The following is a 16,618-nucleotide window of genomic DNA, read 5'->3' as shown; positions in this document are numbered from 1 at the left end:
TTATACACCCTAGGGCAGACATGGGCATTTTACAGCCCATGGGCCACATCCAGCCAGCCAGTGTAAAAGTCAAAGGTAAATGTGCGACTATGATACCAATTACACTGTGATAAGCCCATGAAATATAAAAGTGATGGTACAGCCCTGATCTTTATATGTGGGATGAGGAAAAACTTTGATGACAGGAGGTACTTGCAATACTGAAACACCTTGATTAGCCAGCAGTCTTGGCATCAATGTTGGATTGTTCCATGCTCAATGACTGAAAAATGGGCAAGTCCCGTTAAAAAACTGGGTACATTCAGCCTAGTTCCAATTTTAACAAAGGTTAAGGCTATGTTTGGGTTTTGGGAGGAAAGACTCAATTATAAATTTACAATAGGGTTGAGACTTCTAATTTGCTTTAGAGCACCAGATTACAAGGCAAACAATGGGGACAGTACAAACACAGCTAATTAAATCTGAATTCAAAATCAACCCAGATCCAATTCCAGAACTTTCCACTAAATTAACTTTTAAATAAAGGTGCAGCCATCAACTTCACAGCAATTAGAGGTGTTTGGAAGAGGAACGATGTTTATTGACAGATTTTACAAAGGACAGGCTTTTAATTTTCCGGCTGCTCAAGCACAGTGCTCTTCTCACTGACGTAGACCCCATCCAGAAACTTCCGGAGGTCCTTCTTCCGAACAGTGGTGGCCTGCTGTATCAGCGCAGCTGTTGGACAGAGACAAAGCACAGGACAACATTACTGACGGTAAAGGTGGACACTGAAGACACAGGGAGGGCAGAAGGTCAGGCAAGTTGCACAAGCTGACACCACACACACACACACACACACACACACACACACACACACACACACACACACACACACACAGTGTCCTGTTGAATGAAAAAGGCCATTTGCAGTCCTTCCTATAATGAGCTTGATAAATGGAGTTTAAGTATAAATTAGGCCCCTAGCATGCACACCATCTGTAAGTGAGAAAGGTGTTAGTGCTTCTAGAATTTCCTTACGCCGTTTAACATGCACGTTCAAAGCCTGCATAAAAATGTAATATTTAATAGTCCATGGACCATGTGACACCAGGAATGCCCCCCTCCCACACAGGCATGAAAAAAATAAGAAAAAGATAGCATAGCAAATGGCACATGACAAGGTCCCCCAAGACGGCACGAGGCGACAGCGATAAAAGAGAACATCCGGCGGCGACGAGCCCCCCACCTCTTCTAACCTCGTGTCCTCTACGACTCCGGTTCCACTACTGTCCCCTTCTCTGAGACATAGATACCGTCCAGGAACTTTCGGATGTCCTTATTTTTGACTGTGGTTGCCTGCTGGATGAGGGCGGCTGAAACGAGAGAGACACTGGGGAGGTGAGCACCCGGGCGGGACCTGCAGGCAGAAGGCGAGGTACGGAGAGGCTACTGCACAAGACGCACGCCATCAGGTGGACGCCGGAAACATTCGCCTATCTGCATGGGCTCCGGTGGATCCAATTGGGCGGCCACGAGCAGAATCTGCATTGACCAGAACCCCGTGGTACTGGCTGGTGGGGTTGGGTGGAGTGTTAAGGCAGCATGATGCCTTCTTGTTACAGATTAGTGCATCTTTTGAAAAAATTTTAATAACTCTGTAGATGACAGTATAATATTGTTAGGCTGTCTACATTTTGGTTGGCACTCTTTGTTGACTAAGTAAGAAACAATGAGTACAAGGAGAGAGAGAGAAAAAAAAAAGCTGAAGACTGCAGGGTTTGGCACAATTATCAGATAAGTTTCCCCATCTCCAAGTAAATAGTCACCTTCAATAAGACCATTTACTGCAAACAAGACTTCCCACGCATCCACGCCAAATGGCTCTTCACTATAACAACTTGAATTACACAAAGAGCAAAAGGAAATCCAGTAGCACGGTTTTGGCACTGCATGGTGTTTAAATAACGGTTAGGAGCCTCACCTGAGTTTGAAACCAGCTCAATATCATTACCCTCCAAAACGAGCTCGTCTTTCTGAGCAGCAGAGAGAGCGCAGTTCACACCTGCAAAGGAGACATGAGTATTTGTATCACACACTACCCGATAATAAAATCCCAAGAAATTGGGGGCACATTTATTAGCACAACGTCCAATGTTGAGCAAACGTGAAAAGCTCCCAATAAACCCATCTTTAAAAGAAAAATTCCTTAAAACTTAAAAACTATTTTGACTAAACCTAGTCACTCCTCGTACTCACTGTACCAGACAGAATTAGTATCCCTTTTTTATTGAGCTGCTAAACTGAACCAGAAAGGGAACCAACCTTCCACTGAGCCATCAGTGCTAAAGAGGATCAGGACATGAACTGAGTGCCAAGATTTCACACCTGTTTCTTCAGCACTGATGTCTCGAACCACCTGCCCACCACCTAGTTCCTTACACATGTGTACCACTGGACTCTAGACAGTGTAGTCAAGATGGCAGTTTTTCATGCTACTGTTATCTGGTCTGCAACACTTACATGAAGAGAACAGAATTTATTATGCAAGTTTTCTTGAGCTTGATTTTACTTTTAAGGACCATCATGTATAGATGAAACCTCATGGTGCACTACATATGAAACAGTGAAGTGGTCCCCATCCTTTAGGGAATATGCGGAAACAAGCTGTAGGGAGACCACATGAGGGACTTGTACAAGCAGTTGGATTCAGGAGTTCATTTGACATGCTCATAGAGGCCAAACTAACCATGACGTGCTAAAGCAGCACAAGTGTGAAAACGTCCCAAGACACCAGGTAATTAACTGCGTATTAGTAAAGCCTGGGATGTCCCCTACTAAGAGTCCACTGCTATGAACAGCTTCATGTCAAACTATAGAGCACGCAATGGAGTCTAGCCTAAAATTACTCCTAGACAGAGCAAACACTGTTCTTATTGGCTAGTAAGGCATTCCCGACAAACCCATAACCATGACCCAAAGCTCTTGAGTGTGATCACGGCAAAATGGAACAGACTTAATGGCTCTCGACGGAGACATCCAACGAGAGCACTATCGGTACATCGGAACAAATGCCCACTCAGCACACAGCCCAAAAGGAACAAAACACACTGAGGAACCTGCCCTCGTCGTTTCAGATCAACCCAACAGGTGTACGGACGCCTCCGTGAACGGCAGGCCAGGACGCATCGTGCACACTGTACCTGCCCTCATGCGCACACGTCGGATGTACTTCTCCCCCAGAAAGTTCCTGATCTCCACTAGTGAGCCGCTCTCCTGAATCACCACGTTAATGGGAAAATGGGCATACACAGAGCGCATCTTGTACCTGAAACCCTACACACATACACACACACACACGTGTAAGTACACCATGAAGGGCAAGCAAAAGATAAACTCTTGAAAACTGGACAAGCATATAATGAACAGTTCCACTGCATGACTGGCGGATTAACCGGAGGCCGGCTGTGCAGGAGACGCTCTTACCATCGTAACGCCCTTGATCATGTTCTGAACATGGCTGCAGATTGTTCTGACGGTAGCCAACTCCTTCCTGTTACCCCACCATTTGTCCACTCGCAGCTACAAAGCAGGTAAATCGATGGACATTCTCATCAGTGCATCCCATCAAGTGTTTACATCAGTTCATAGTCTTTGAGAGGAACAATGTATTCACTTCAGTCATCACATCGTTGTGCCGAGTGGTCAATAACTACCTTCTTCTGTTTCTTGCCAAGCAGACGGAGTTCCAGGTTAATGTGGCTGAACTCCCGGCGCAGAGTTCCGCGGGGACCCTTCACGGTCACAGTGCGCCCCTTCAGAGTCACGTCGACTGTACCAACGTGAGGTTCAATCAGAGGGACGTAGTGAAGTTAGGAAGGACATCGTGAGAACTGCTGCGGGAAATGTGTTAAACGTAGACATAGGCTTACCGCTGTCGGGGATGTCCACTGTCTGGGTACTGAGAATGGTCTTCATTCTGTAGATCAAGACAAACTAGCTGTCACAACTCACAAAACTCATGTGGAGTTTATATGCATTACTGATGTTTCTCCAAGATGTGTGAAGCACAAACGTCTTCATTTCTGATTAACCGACACCAACTAGCTAGGATGGCTAATCGAACTCTTCAAGGGGTCAAACGTGAGCAAATATGAACGTTTCCCTCTAGTTGCTGTACTCTCCTTACAACTGGTACAACTACAATATCACTTTTGCTACCAGTCGAGACAAACTGTATATGTACACGTCCTCGTAGCATGGCTAAATGCCCTGTATCATCCGGCCTACCAACTAAACACAAAACAGTGGGCATCTACGTTGAACTGGGATATACAGCTCAAATACACACATTTGTCCTTCAACTGGAATTTAAATAATATCAAGGAACAGAGATGGTGAATTACGATGCGACGTTGGGAAGGATTACAATGGATTAAAAATGCTTCGAAACGGGGTACGCCATGTTCTTACCTCGCCGATATAGGAGGAAAGGAAGGAGGAGAGACGTCATCACGCAATAGTAGTGTCTACGTCTTACGTCACTTTTGAGCCTCCAGACATTACTGACCAACAGTCGACAACATCAAACTTAGTCGAAGTGACTTAGTTACCACTACTAGTTGCAAAATACAGTCAGCGAATACAAATTATGTCCCTAAAATGCGATGCCTCGGATAATGTGAAATGCTTGTTGGCACAAGACAATGTCTTGAAGTTAACGGGGCACTTTCCATCCATTTTAGAAAAGCCAGGCATGTTCAATCGCTGCCAGTCTGGTATCATGGCGTTGATCAGGCGAAGCTGTCTCGCTGCTGGTCGTTGGTGTTGTAATCACATATTATTGTCTCGCTTTGAGGGGACACATGTAAGTCATTTTTAAAAGAACGACATGAGCCAACTGTTTACATTTGATAATTAGCTGATGCAATGTTATGTCGATGTAAACGTATTCCAACCCGAAGTTAGTATTAGCCAGCTAGCTAGTCAGCAGTCTTGCAGTAATCTTAGTTTACTCTGATCAGTATATTGGCTCTTTCGTTCACCACAGCTTTTACTATAACAGTAAGATGCAAGGTCAGTACACCATGTCACCTTCTACTGTGTTGCCCCTGGTACTGACTAACGAGAAATGATTTGGTATGTGCCAGTCAGTAAACGTATAAATTGACGGCAGACTTATGTGTTGTGATCTTCAGTTGGCCATTCGAGCGTCCACGTCAGCCAGCACATCACACACACAACAGGACACGAAGAAACAGATCAAAGAAGACGGACTGGACCTGCATGACTTCGTGTCAGGAGAGCTGTCGGACAAGAGCAGATGGGAAGAATACCGGGGCACCCTAAAGCGCCAGAAGGGGGAGCGGTGAGTTAGGTGTTGATGTAGTAGTGAGTTAGGTGTTGATGTAGTAGTGAGTTACATTTACATTTATGGCATTTGGCAGACTCCCTTATCCAGAGCGACTTACATTTTTATCTCATTTTTATACAAGTGAGGAATTGAGGGTTAGGGCCTTGCTCAGGGGCACCTCAGTCATGGCCTCAGGTCTGGGAATCGAACCTGCGACCCTCCGGTCACAAGACCAGTTCCCTAACCGCTAGGCCATGACTGCCCATGACTGAGTTAGGTGTTGATGTAGTGGTGATTTAGGTGTTGATGTAGTAGTGAGGTTGTGTGTTGATGTAGTAGTGAGTTAGGTGTTGATGTAGTGATGAGGTTAGGTGTTGATGTAGTGGTGAGGTTAGGTGTTGATGTAGTAGTGAGGTTAGGTGTTAATGTAGTGATGAGGTTAGGTGTTGATGTAGTGGTGAGGTTAGGTGTTAATGTAGTGATGAGGTTAGGTGTTGATGTAGTGGTGAGGTTAGGTGTTAATGTAGTGATGAGGTTAGGTGTTGATGTAGTGATGAGGTTAGGTGTTGATGTAGTAGTGAGGTTAGGTGTTAATGTAGTGATGAGGTTAGGTGTTGATGTAGTGGTGAGGTTAGGTGTTGATGTAGTAGTGAGGTTAGGTGTTGATGTAGTGGTGAGTTAGGTGTTGATGTAGTGGTGAAGTTAGGTGTTGATGTAGTGGTGAGGTTAGGTGTTGATGTAGTGGTGAGGTTAGGTGTTGATGTAGTAGTGAGTTAGGTGTTGATGTAGTAATGAGTTAGGTGTTGATGTAGTAATGAGTTAGGTGTTGATGTAGTAGTGAGTTAGGTGTTGATGTAGTGGTGAGTTAGGTGTTGATGTAGTGGTAAGGTTAGGTGTTGATGTAGTGGTAAGTTTAGGTGTTGATGTAGTAGTGAGGTTAGGTGTTGATGTAGTGGTGAGGTTAGGTGTTTATTTAGTAGTATAAATATAGGTTTTTTTTAATGATCACACACCTTAATGCTGAGGTCGTCTTGGCATTTTCAAATGTAGGATAAAGGATTCAACTAAGGATAATAAGGATAACCTGATCAAACATCATATAATTGGCAAAGAGCCCTAATGAAAGCAGGAGCACTTCACTTTATAATAACTTTAATGTTGATGAAAACTTCTGTGACAACTTTACAATACCCGTTACAGTTCTTAGAGTGTGACAAGTTTACAATACATCTTGGTTATTTTTTTTATCTAGTACTAGGCTTGGTGTTTATAAAGTTCTAGTGAGTTTACAACTGTTTGCTGCTGCAACGTTTTATCTGTATATTCTGCTGATGCAAACATGTAGGTTCTAATGTTTACACAAGTGTCCTCAAGGGAGTACAACAACATTATCACCGACACCAGTCAGTCAACTTCAGTGTCTCTTGTCTCTTCGGTGGTCCCAGGCTCAGGTTACCACCATGGCTGAAGACCGAGATTCCTATTGGGAAAAACTACAACAGACTCAAGAACAACCTCAGAGAGTTGAATCTGCACACCGTGAGTGTCTGAAACCATGTTTAATCCCTGTCCTCGTCTCTGTCTATAACTGACTTAACATTGCCATTGATATAAAGCTGTAATGAGCTGAACGGAATGCACAATGCATTGTGGGTGTACCGTTCGGAGTGATTGCTCTTGCTGTGGTTACAGGTGTGCGAGGAGGCGAGGTGTCCTAACATTGGGGAGTGCTGGGGGGGCGGAGAGTACTCCACTGCCACGGCAACCATCATGGTTAGTGCGTGAGCATGGCCAGTGGCCACTATAAATCACTATAAATGTGTTGAACGCTGGACTTCAGTATCTATATGGAACTGTTGCTCTTGGCAGCAGTGGCCTGGAGACCAACAGTGAACTGAAGGCACTTGTGAGTTTTAGAAGAAGAGTGCATTTCAGTTCACATGAAGGAAGGCAAGACTGCTCCATGAGCGGGAAATGAGACCACACGGACATTTTTCTGGTCGCTGTTTCTCTGTAGTTGATGGGAGACACGTGCACGCGTGGCTGCAGGTTCTGTTCGGTGAAGACGGCGAGGAAGCCCCCTCCGTTAGACCCAGAGGAGCCCCACAACACGGCCAAAGCCATCGCTGCCTGGGGGCTGGACTACGTGGTGCTCACTTCGGTGGACAGGGACGGTGAGTGTGAACGGAAAATGAAATTCCGTTGTCAGACCGAATGTTCCGCATGAACCGTGTCTTGCTCGCATGTGCGTTTACATATGTTTGCTGATTAGATATTGCTGATGGCGGAGCGGGACACTTTGCGAAGACGGTATCCAGTCTCAAAGAGAGGTGAGTTGGTGCCTGTGTATTTGTGTGTGTTCTTGCATATGTGTACGCTTACTTCAAATAAAAAGATATCAACATGGTTTTGAATATGCCTCCATCAGGAAACCTAGCATCCTGGTAGAGTGTCTGACTCCTGACTTCCGTGGTGACCTAGCAGCTGTGGAGACGGTGGTTCAGTCTGGCCTGGACGTGTACGCTCACAATGTGGAGACCGTGAGAGAGCTGCAGAGGTCAGTTTGTCATGACCCATGACCCTTGGTGGGCTGCTGGCCTGATCATGTGTTAGGCCTAGATTATGTAACAACACCTATAGATATTCTTTGGCTGGATGGATTCATTCTTCCCATTCAGTGTAAATGGCACCAGCCTCTATAAACCTGGGCTGGGACACAGCAGGTCAGCTGTATGAACACTGAGACCAGTGGCATAAGCAGTTGGAAACAGTTGGCTTCTGTTTGTCTAGATCACGTCTGTGCCAGCTCCTTGAGGATGGTTCCCCATCCATATTTTGTACCTTGTATCATGCATATTTGGGTTGTGTTTGCCATGTAAAAGCCGGGACATTTGTTCCTTTGGTTTTCCAAATGCTTCTGTCTCTGCAGTGTTCTGAATGAGACATTAATATGTCACTTAAATTGATCAGTTGTTGCATGCATTGATTACAACCTGTTTGGTTTTGTGAGGCTGTTTGGGTGTTTAAGTGGCGTATTGATGAGCCACAGATGATGCGATTATGCAGCTTATGTTTGAAAATTGCGTTTCCCATTTCAGTCGGATATTTTTGTCCACAAGGGGGCGCTCACTGTGAAAATTCCAGAGAAGCAATGCATGTGACGTTGTAATTGGCACTGCCATCGGGTGGCGCAGATATTTTATATATATATATATATATATATATATATATATATATATATATATATACATATATATTTTTATATTACTGTCTAAACTACATTCTCAATTTTTGCACACCTTTATTATACTTAAGCATGTTGTGTAGAATTGTTGCAAAATGAAAATTAAGAACAATTTATATCTGAAACTAAGCATACTTAATTAATGTTTAGTAGCTTCCAGAAATCTGGATATTTTTGCCCATTCTGTGGCTCGGTTGACAGTTTTGTATTTGATGGTTATTTTGACCTTTAGGTATGTGAGAGACCCCCGTGCGAACTTTGACCAGTCTCTCAGTGTTCTCTGCCATGCAAAGAGAGTCAAGCCCAGCGTGCTGACCAAAACCTCCATCATGCTCGGCCTGGGGGAAACGGATGCAGAGATACACACTACGATGAAAGGTCTGCGCACACACCCGCACACCAACACTTTCATACACGCTTGCTACTTGCCTATAGGTGTACATGTATACTGACCCGGTCATAATGAGGTAATGCCTCTTGTTTCAGAGTTAAGAGACTCCGGAGTGGACTGTCTGACTCTGGGTCAGTACATGCAGCCTACCAGACGGCACCTGAAGGTACCTCACCAGTCCCTTACCTTCCTCTCCCAGTGTGTGTTTTTGTGTGTGTTTTTACACCCTTTACGCTGGCATTGCTGCCAGGTTCCTCATTCCATACTAACCTTTACCGATACACATTTACATAATTGCGTCGCGTTGATGTATACGTGTTCAGTGGGTAATTTCTTGCAAGCGTAGGTGGAGGAGTACGTCACCCCTGAGAAGTTTGCCCACTGGGAGAAGGTGGGGAAGGAGATGGGGTTCCTCTACACTGCCAGTGGTCCACTCGTACGCTCCTCATACAAAGCAGGTAACTCAGCAGGCTGAAGACAGCACGCATCAACAACACGCATGCACATCTGCGCGTTTGTGTCCTTGCATCCTTCCTGCAGTGTGTGTGTGTGTGTGTGTATCAGGTGAGTTTTTCCTGAAGAACCTGCTGCAGAAGAAGCAGGTGGATGTGGAGGGGGAATGAAGATGCAGACACACCCGCCTCCCTGTGGTTTCCTAGTCTCTTTCAGCTGATCTGCAAACAGACGTTTATATTAATCCAGCTATTTAAAGTATTATGTTTCCTAAGGATAGGGCAGCCTGTGCAATGGAAGTGTTTAACGTAATGTTAGCAAGGTGGGTAGATGATCATGATGAATTGTGGGTAATGTGGTAGGGGCTCAGAAGAAAAATGGGCAGCCTAATGGTGCACGATGCATTGTTTGGGTTTTCCCTTCCCAAGGTTATGGAGTGAAACCGAGTACACACAGACCCTTCAGTGACTGAAGGCACACGCACATGCTTCACTTATTTTTAAAAGTGATCTGGGACGTTGGTAGAACAAAAGATTAATCTGAAAAGAATGCAAAAATTCAAAATATGTTGATCCTGTTCTGTCTACTGTTCACACCACAATAAAAGTTGTACAAAGTAATTAAATGGAAAAGAAACTGTAGTGTATAACTAAGTATCTACTATAAATGACTGTAAAGGACGTTTTTGAGCAAAATACATAAGAGTCTATAAAGACATGGTTTTCATTGGTCCATTTTTATTTTAAGAAATAACTTGATTCACAGTTACAAATCTATATGAAACTCTTATGAAAAAAGTTGTCTTCATTTAACAAGCACAGGGCACTATTATATGATTTACTGTAACTATCCACCACTTCATTCACATTTTTTCAGATTTACACTCCACATGCTCCATAGCAAACTACAGGACTCAAGTTCTGATCTATTGCTCTCTCTCTTTTTTTATCTCATTTGAGCACAAAAGCTGAATGCATTCAGTCTGATTCCTGACCGCTGCCATAACCTCATTAGGCTCTTGGTTAAATTACTTCAAATGTGAAACTGGGCCATGTATATTGATGACTACAGATAAAAAGATCCTGTGATTGCACTCTTACCCAGATACTTCATTGGAAGTTGGAATAACAAAGTACTGATTGCATTGAGGACTATGCAGAGGGACTAATCCAGAATGAATGCCTATTTTACGCAAGGTCTCACAGATCTCTGCAATTAAACCTCGCGAAAAGCAGACGCTGATTCATGGGGGAAATCATGATGAACAGAACTGGAGATACTGACATGTAGAATTATTTTCAAGATAAAATGTCCTTTTTTTCAGTGCATGTTTGTGTCAGGTGAACTTTTTCTTCATTTCAAGGATGTTACTGTTGAAGAAATGGCTAATTATTACACCGAATTGAAGAAAAAAACTTGCACAATCTGAACTGAATAGAGCATGCTAGCAGAAGGCACGTTTCCAGATCTCCCCCTCCCCCAGTATAGGAGTATGGGAAATACAGAACACTGTGTTAACAGTTTGGATTTTGGCACTTAGATTCGGTCAAAGTGGGTGAGTATATCAGCGTGCATGTCAAACTTTAGACTTCTTGGCAGGCGGTTCATTGATGGTGATTCTGGGCACTCCACCAGAGTGAGTAAAGGGTAGTCTCGTAGTCACCTTCTTCCCAATGGTTTCAATCTACACACACACACACACACACACACACACAACACAGCCAGTTAGCCCTATTAAACTCAGAGCTGCAGCACGCACAGACACACTGACACACACACACACACGTCACCTGGAAGCCAAAGTTCTGTAGCTGTGGGTGCAGATGGTCGAGCACACGGCGGCCGTCGAATATGAATGCTGGCTTCAACATCTGCTGATATATCTTCTCATAATCCAGATCCTTACAGAACACAACAGCATGCAGTAAAACGTTAACAAGCGTCAGTACATGCGTGCGCGCGCACACACACACACACACACCACGCTGTACAACACTGTGTCCTATCAGTTCTATCAGTCCATGCAAAATGTGAACAGCAAGATACTGAACAGGATACATGCTGTGCTTATAACATTAAGTATTCCACAGCTACGAGGAAAGAATGTTCAGACACTACTTCGCTAAAGTGGTCTAGCGTTTTCTGCAGTACAGCATTATTCCTGCTCTCCACAGGCTAAAGGAGTGAGTCGTCAGCACCAATACTGTCTGTCGGCCATTAATAAAGCATCATAGGACCATATATATTTGGGATAAGCAAATTCAATCATAGTGGCAATACAGCAGGGTCAACACTTAATAAGTGTGTATGTGGTGTTATGTAGAGTGGGGTGAGGAGTGTTGGAGGTTGCCTGTACCTTAAACATGTCCCACTCTGTGCAGATAACCAGAGCGTGAGCACTTTTACACGCTTCATAGGGATCTGTCGTCACAGTGACAAGCTCGGACACTACGAAAACATTCAGAGATTAGGGTTGTATGTCCCTGTGCACACATGCACACACACGCGCGAACACACACACAGATTCAGACATCGTCTCAACCCATGCTGAGGTGTATAGGTCACACACATCAGAACCTCTGCCTTAAACGCAATAAAGGTGACGGAACAGCTGGACGTCCACTAATCATAGTACTGGTATACTCTTCCACATCTACCAAAAATCACAAGAACATCTCATCACCGTGGTTACTGGCAGGACCAATCAGAGCGAACAACAGAGGTGAAGGTCAAACTAATTTCCAGGAAGTGGTGCACAGCAATAACCCCCGGCCGCCCGCCCTCACACCTCTCTGGGGATCGTCTCCCGAGATGCTGGGCTGTGACAGGTCCTGGATGATCTGCTCTTTCAGCACCTTGGGGTCGTAGATGTGCAACTTCGCTCCCTCATCCATCAGATACTTAGAGATATAAATGCTGGACGACTCTCTGAAAACACACACACAAATATGTAACAGAATTTAATTCAGTGAATTTGTATTTGAATAAAAACCAAAACCAAAAAAAGGTGTTCAGATGGGCATACATTTGCATAACAATATAAACAAACATAACATCCCAACTGGGATTCAGGAGTGTTGGCCCTGGGCTTTAGAGCGAGCTAAATCCATCTGATGTCACCAATTTGCTCAAATAGCAACAGCCTGGTGCTTATCTGTGTGTATATCATTCAGGATCCAACCAGACAGGTCACAGCATGAAACAGCATTTTCCTGTTTAATCAGATAAGGGTTATTTGAACCTTAAAGGGGTGTGTGTGTGGGTGTGTAGACCAAAGGTGTGAGCTTGTGAGGATAGTGCAACCAAAGGTCATTAAAGGAGAGTGTGTGTGTGTGTGTGTGTGTGTGTGTGTATATATGTGCTTGCACTGAAGTGAAACAGTGCATACCACAGATATGTCAGAGATAGCAATAAATTATGAAATACACACGTGTGAGTAGTAAAGTAGCTGTGTGTGTGTGTGTGTGTGTGTGTGTGTGTGTGTGTGTGTGTGTGTGTGTGTGTGTGTGTGTGTGTGTACCTGGTGTCACCAGTGTCTTTCTTGAAAGAGAAGCCTAGCAGAGCAATCTTCTTTCCCGTTACAGTGTTGAACAGGCAGTCAATGATCCTACAAGCAAACCTCTTCCTCTGATACTCATTCATATCAATCACCTGTGCACAGCCGCATGGAGACATAGCAGATCCACAAACATACAACCAAACTCAAGACTGCAAAGACAGCGAGATGCAACATCCCACTGCCAATCCCTCATCGGGCTCTGAGGGAGAGTAGTGTGGGTAAATGAGACGAAAGGGCCTTGAGTTTTTAGTTCTGGACTATTCTCTACCTGTTGCCAGTAGGAAGCCACTTCAGGAAGATTCAGTGCTTCACACAGATACACTAGATTCAGTACGTCCTTCTGGAAACAGCTCCCCCCGAAACCTGCCACCAACCCAGAAACCAACACCCACTTTAATTCCATTGAACTCGCATTGTAACAATTTGATTTAGTGGACACCATGTTTCAAAAGGATTCCAATTACAAGAAAACAAAGGTTGTCTTACTTTAATGTGAGATGTTCAGACGTAACAGAACTCTGCAGCCCCTCCCCAACTCACCCACACTGGCTTTGAGGAACTTGCTGCCGATTCGCTGGTCCATGCCGACGGCCCGGGCCACCTCCTCCACGTCGGCGCCCGTGGACTCGCACAGAGCCGAGATGGAGTTAATACTACTGATGCGCTGAGCCAGGAAGGCATTGGCCGCCTGAGGAACCAGAACACACGCCCACTGCTGCATGAGCTCCTCTGCACTCCATGCACTCGGTGCTTTAAGGTCTTTTTCTACCTCTTTAATGTCTTTATGTTGTTTTTTCCCCTCATATTTATAAAATCCACTTGCATATATTTGAATATGATGTGTTTATTTGCATTTATGCTCTATGGGAATCGAACACATGACCCTGGTGTTGCTAGCGTAGTGCTGCTTTGACAGGTGAGCCCCTCCATCCCCACGAGACACAAAAACACACACATAGACAGCCACACACACACACACACACACACACACACCAGTTTGGAGAGCTCAGAGGACCATGTGTTGGTGGTGATGATGCGGGACTTGGGCACCCAGTGCTCATAGACATCACACAGTGCCCTTATTGCCCTCTGACCCTCTGGAGTCTCATCTCCTCCAATCAGGACGCGGTCTGGCTCCTTGAGGTCCTTCACAGCCGTGCCCTCTGCAAGGAACTCTGGGTTCGACAAGACCTACGACAGAAGAAAGACTCCTGAAAACTCGGGGGGGGGGGGGGGGGGATCTGAAATTTTTCTAGTGAAAACACTTATTTTAAATCAGATTTATCATACAAAAATCCCTAATGAAGAACACTCTAGTTCTGTTTTTGTAAAATGTAAAAATCCACAGGCGGCAGATTTTTGGCACTTGGCTTTAACAGGATTCCTCAGTTCACAAGTAAACAAATCTGGTGTAAACATGGACAGTGACACCTGACAGTGAACCTACACTCACTGCTGTACTCTTGCAGATGAACTCCACTGCATGAACCCTCAGTTACCTGCAGGTTAAGGCTCGGCTTGGTGTTGGCGTCGAAGATCCGACGGATGCTCTCGGCCGCCCGGACCGGCACGGTGCTCTTCTCCGTGACAATCTTGTAGCCATCAGATACCTCCACGATGCGACGTGCACATGCCTCGATGAACTTAAGGTCGGCGGCACGGCCCTTGCCCATGCCGTACGTCTTAGTGGGCGTGTTCACCTGGGGAGAGGTTGGCAGCACAGAACAGCACGGTGTCAGTGCCCAGCCGGTAATAACTGCCCACTCGTACAAGACAGCCTACCACAAGAGACGTTCATCTCCATGACTCACAGAGATGAAGACCAAGTCCGCGTCTTTAATGGCAGAGTCAATGTCGGTGGAAAAAAAGAGGTTCTTGCCCCGGCATGACATCACCACCTCATTCAGACCAGGCTATGTACACACGGGTGTGTGGGGGAGGGGAGAGAGGGGAAAGAGAAGCGCTCTTGTTAAGAGACTCTGCAGAACACCAATACCCCTGTAGAGCTGCTATAAACTAAATGAGAGTACAGTGACACCTCAGTAGGCTTATATATTGCCAACGTATTTAGTACAAATCCCCCATTCTAGGGCTGGTTTTAATGGTGGGCCTGAACGTACCTCATAAATGGGCAGAGTGTCCGAGTTCCAGGCTTTGATTCGAGTCTCATTCACATCAACCACCGTCACCTTGATCTCCGGACACATGCTGGCAATCACGCTACACGTCGGCCCCCCGACGTACCCAGCACCTATGCAGCATACTTTCTTAATCTGAAACATCTGTGGGAGAAGGAGACATTGGAATAAAGCAACACCACAGGAAAAGGTTAAAATAATGACTAAAAGTTGACTACATGACCAAATGCTGTCGAGTTACAACGTTAAAAACACGACACAAACTTGGGCAAGGTCCAGCAGTTATCTAAAACAGATGTTTCACAGCTGTGGACAACCTCTCGTCCTTTCCACAATTCCAAGCACAATGGCTCCCCTTCACGAAAAGCTGTAAGGCGGTGGTGCGGGACTAGTAAAGACTTAACATTCATTATCCATCCATCTCAGCCCGTAAATTCAAGGGGGGACAACGTGGGCAATAACTGTTCTGTAATCTGTTCACTGGTTGCAGTAAAAGTCATTAAAGAAATAAAGCAACTTTAGCAAGTAACAGATCAGAACAAATGTGTGGTTCAATGTACTCAGATTTACACCACAAACACTCCGAGTTACCGCTACTCCCTATAGTACTGAACAGATAGATAACCTTATAGTTAACTTGCCAGGTAAGGGACAAGTGGTCATCCATAGCAAGCTGGCTAACCTATAACGTTATCTGACCATGCTGGGCTCCTGGACAAGCCAAGTATCTGTATGTACCCGAACAGCGATGGGCAGAGAGTCTGTACTTGAGCGTATGGAGGTAAAATCGCAGGACCAAATTAATAAAGTTAAGCCCAATTACTAGACTACTGAGGTTGGGTATTAGAGGAGCTAGCCTATGCAGGACAATGCATTTAATGTTTATAGTTTTGATGAAAAAACACCAAAGTTTCACTAATTTAACCAAAATGTAGACTGCCATCCGTTTTTTTTTTCTTACCTTGTTTTAATATTAAGTTGTCCACCAAAGAGAAAGGTTCTGGTTAGCTGGAGCCACACGTTTAAAAGTCCGCCTCCGAAAAGTTCATAGGCGCTGTTTCACAAATGACTTCTTTCCTGAATTAAAACTATTACGATGTGGAGACTCGCTCGCTCACTCGTTCACACACAAACACACACACACCCACTAGGCACAAAATCAAAGCCAGATCGCTATTTGGAAATATTGTACGTTATATTCAAGTAAATAAAGTTATTTTGAATTGAAGACGTACACTTCCGGGAAAATAAATTAAAAGTCATTTCTAGATGTTTGGGTGGTCTACTTCAACAGACTAATTTCATTGCAATCAGCATAATAAGTAAGCTACATAACTTATCATGTAAGAATTAGTGGTTTAATTGAGTTAGCTGTCTTTGCAATATTATTTCAACAATAAGATTTTAGTCAGACTTTTGGTTTGAAATGGATGCAAACTTTCAACTGCCATGGGCGGACTACACTGAAACTTCAATATGCCACGTGTAGAGAGAAACGCGG

General features: G+C 44.6%; 3 protein-coding genes across 4 annotated transcripts; 1 reads left to right on the top strand and 2 right to left on the bottom strand.

Annotated features, from left to right (window-relative positions):
* Window positions 1-556: 556 nt before the first annotated feature.
* On the bottom strand, window positions 557-4,477 carry rpl9 (ribosomal protein L9). Of its 2 annotated transcripts, none has more exons than XM_077012632.1 (8): window positions 4,453-4,477; window positions 3,912-3,958; window positions 3,696-3,811; window positions 3,466-3,561; window positions 3,183-3,315; window positions 1,964-2,044; window positions 1,229-1,355; window positions 557-717 (listed from the first exon to the last, which is right to left on the bottom strand). In XM_077012632.1, the coding sequence occupies exons 2-7, from the start codon at window positions 3,955-3,957 to the stop codon at window positions 1,249-1,251; spliced, it is 579 nt and encodes a 192-aa protein (XP_076868747.1). In that variant the 5' UTR covers window position 3,958; window positions 4,453-4,477; the 3' UTR covers window positions 557-717; window positions 1,229-1,248. The 2 variants fall into 2 exon arrangements, with proteins under 2 accessions (XP_076868747.1, XP_076868739.1); XM_077012624.1 differs by having other exon boundaries at window positions 1,239-1,355.
* Window positions 4,478-4,579: 102 nt separating this feature from the next.
* lias (lipoic acid synthetase) lies at window positions 4,580-10,147 on the top strand. The gene is made up of 11 exons (XM_077012614.1): window positions 4,580-4,846; window positions 5,178-5,347; window positions 6,778-6,871; window positions 7,025-7,105; window positions 7,350-7,506; window positions 7,605-7,662; window positions 7,761-7,889; window positions 8,809-8,954; window positions 9,063-9,133; window positions 9,314-9,425; window positions 9,532-10,147. Exons 1-11 carry the CDS (start codon window positions 4,631-4,633, stop codon window positions 9,588-9,590), a joined length of 1,293 nt encoding a protein of 430 aa, XP_076868729.1. The 5' UTR covers window positions 4,580-4,630; the 3' UTR covers window positions 9,591-10,147.
* ugdh (UDP-glucose 6-dehydrogenase) lies at window positions 10,141-16,294 on the bottom strand. The gene is made up of 12 exons (XM_077012602.1): window positions 16,079-16,294; window positions 15,100-15,261; window positions 14,791-14,892; window positions 14,479-14,679; window positions 13,973-14,170; window positions 13,520-13,667; window positions 13,248-13,342; window positions 12,941-13,071; window positions 12,209-12,348; window positions 11,777-11,868; window positions 11,211-11,321; window positions 10,141-11,104 (listed from the first exon to the last, which is right to left on the bottom strand). Exons 2-12 carry the CDS (start codon window positions 15,259-15,261, stop codon window positions 10,997-10,999), a joined length of 1,488 nt encoding a protein of 495 aa, XP_076868717.1. The 5' UTR covers window positions 16,079-16,294; the 3' UTR covers window positions 10,141-10,996.
* Window positions 16,295-16,618: the final 324 nt, after the last annotated feature.

This window comes from Brachyhypopomus gauderio, chromosome 1 (genome assembly GCF_052324685.1).
Source record: "Brachyhypopomus gauderio isolate BG-103 chromosome 1, BGAUD_0.2, whole genome shotgun sequence".
Taxonomy (NCBI): Eukaryota; Metazoa; Chordata; class Actinopteri; order Gymnotiformes; family Hypopomidae; genus Brachyhypopomus; species Brachyhypopomus gauderio.
This window is presented reverse-complemented; position numbering and strand designations above follow the sequence as displayed.

What these genes read in the sequence shown, in the direction of transcription:
- ugdh (XM_077012602.1), bottom strand. Translation starts at nt 15,261, where the DNA reads ATGTTTCAGATTAAGAAAGTATGCTGCATAGGTGCTGGGTACGTCGGG. An exon ending in AGCCGAGCCTTAACCTGCAG is followed by an intron (nt 14,171 to 14,478) that starts GTAACTGAGGGT and finishes CTTCTGTCGTAG; the next exon opens with GTCTTGTCGAACCCAGAGTT. An exon ending in CAGAGTGGGACATGTTTAAG is followed by an intron (nt 11,322 to 11,776) that starts GTACAGGCAACC and finishes GTGTTCTGTAAG; the next exon opens with GATCTGGATTATGAGAAGAT.
- rpl9 (XM_077012632.1), bottom strand. Translation starts at nt 3,957, where the DNA reads ATGAAGACCATTCTCAGTACCCAGACAGTGGACATCCCCGACAGCG. An exon ending in AGTGGACATCCCCGACAGCG is followed by an intron (nt 3,812 to 3,911) that starts GTAAGCCTATGT and finishes ACGTTGGTACAG; the next exon opens with TCGACGTGACTCTGAAGGGG. An exon ending in TGATCAAGGGCGTTACGATG is followed by an intron (nt 3,316 to 3,465) that starts GTAAGAGCGTCT and finishes GTATGTGTGTAG; the next exon opens with GGTTTCAGGTACAAGATGCG.
- lias (XM_077012614.1), top strand. Translation starts at nt 4,631, where the DNA reads ATGTCCCTAAAATGCGATGCCTCGGATAATGTGAAATGCTTGTTGGCA. An exon ending in CACTTCGGTGGACAGGGACG is followed by an intron (nt 7,507 to 7,604) that starts GTGAGTGTGAAC and finishes TTTGCTGATTAG; the next exon opens with ATATTGCTGATGGCGGAGCG. An exon ending in GATACACACTACGATGAAAG is followed by an intron (nt 8,955 to 9,062) that starts GTCTGCGCACAC and finishes CTCTTGTTTCAG; the next exon opens with AGTTAAGAGACTCCGGAGTG.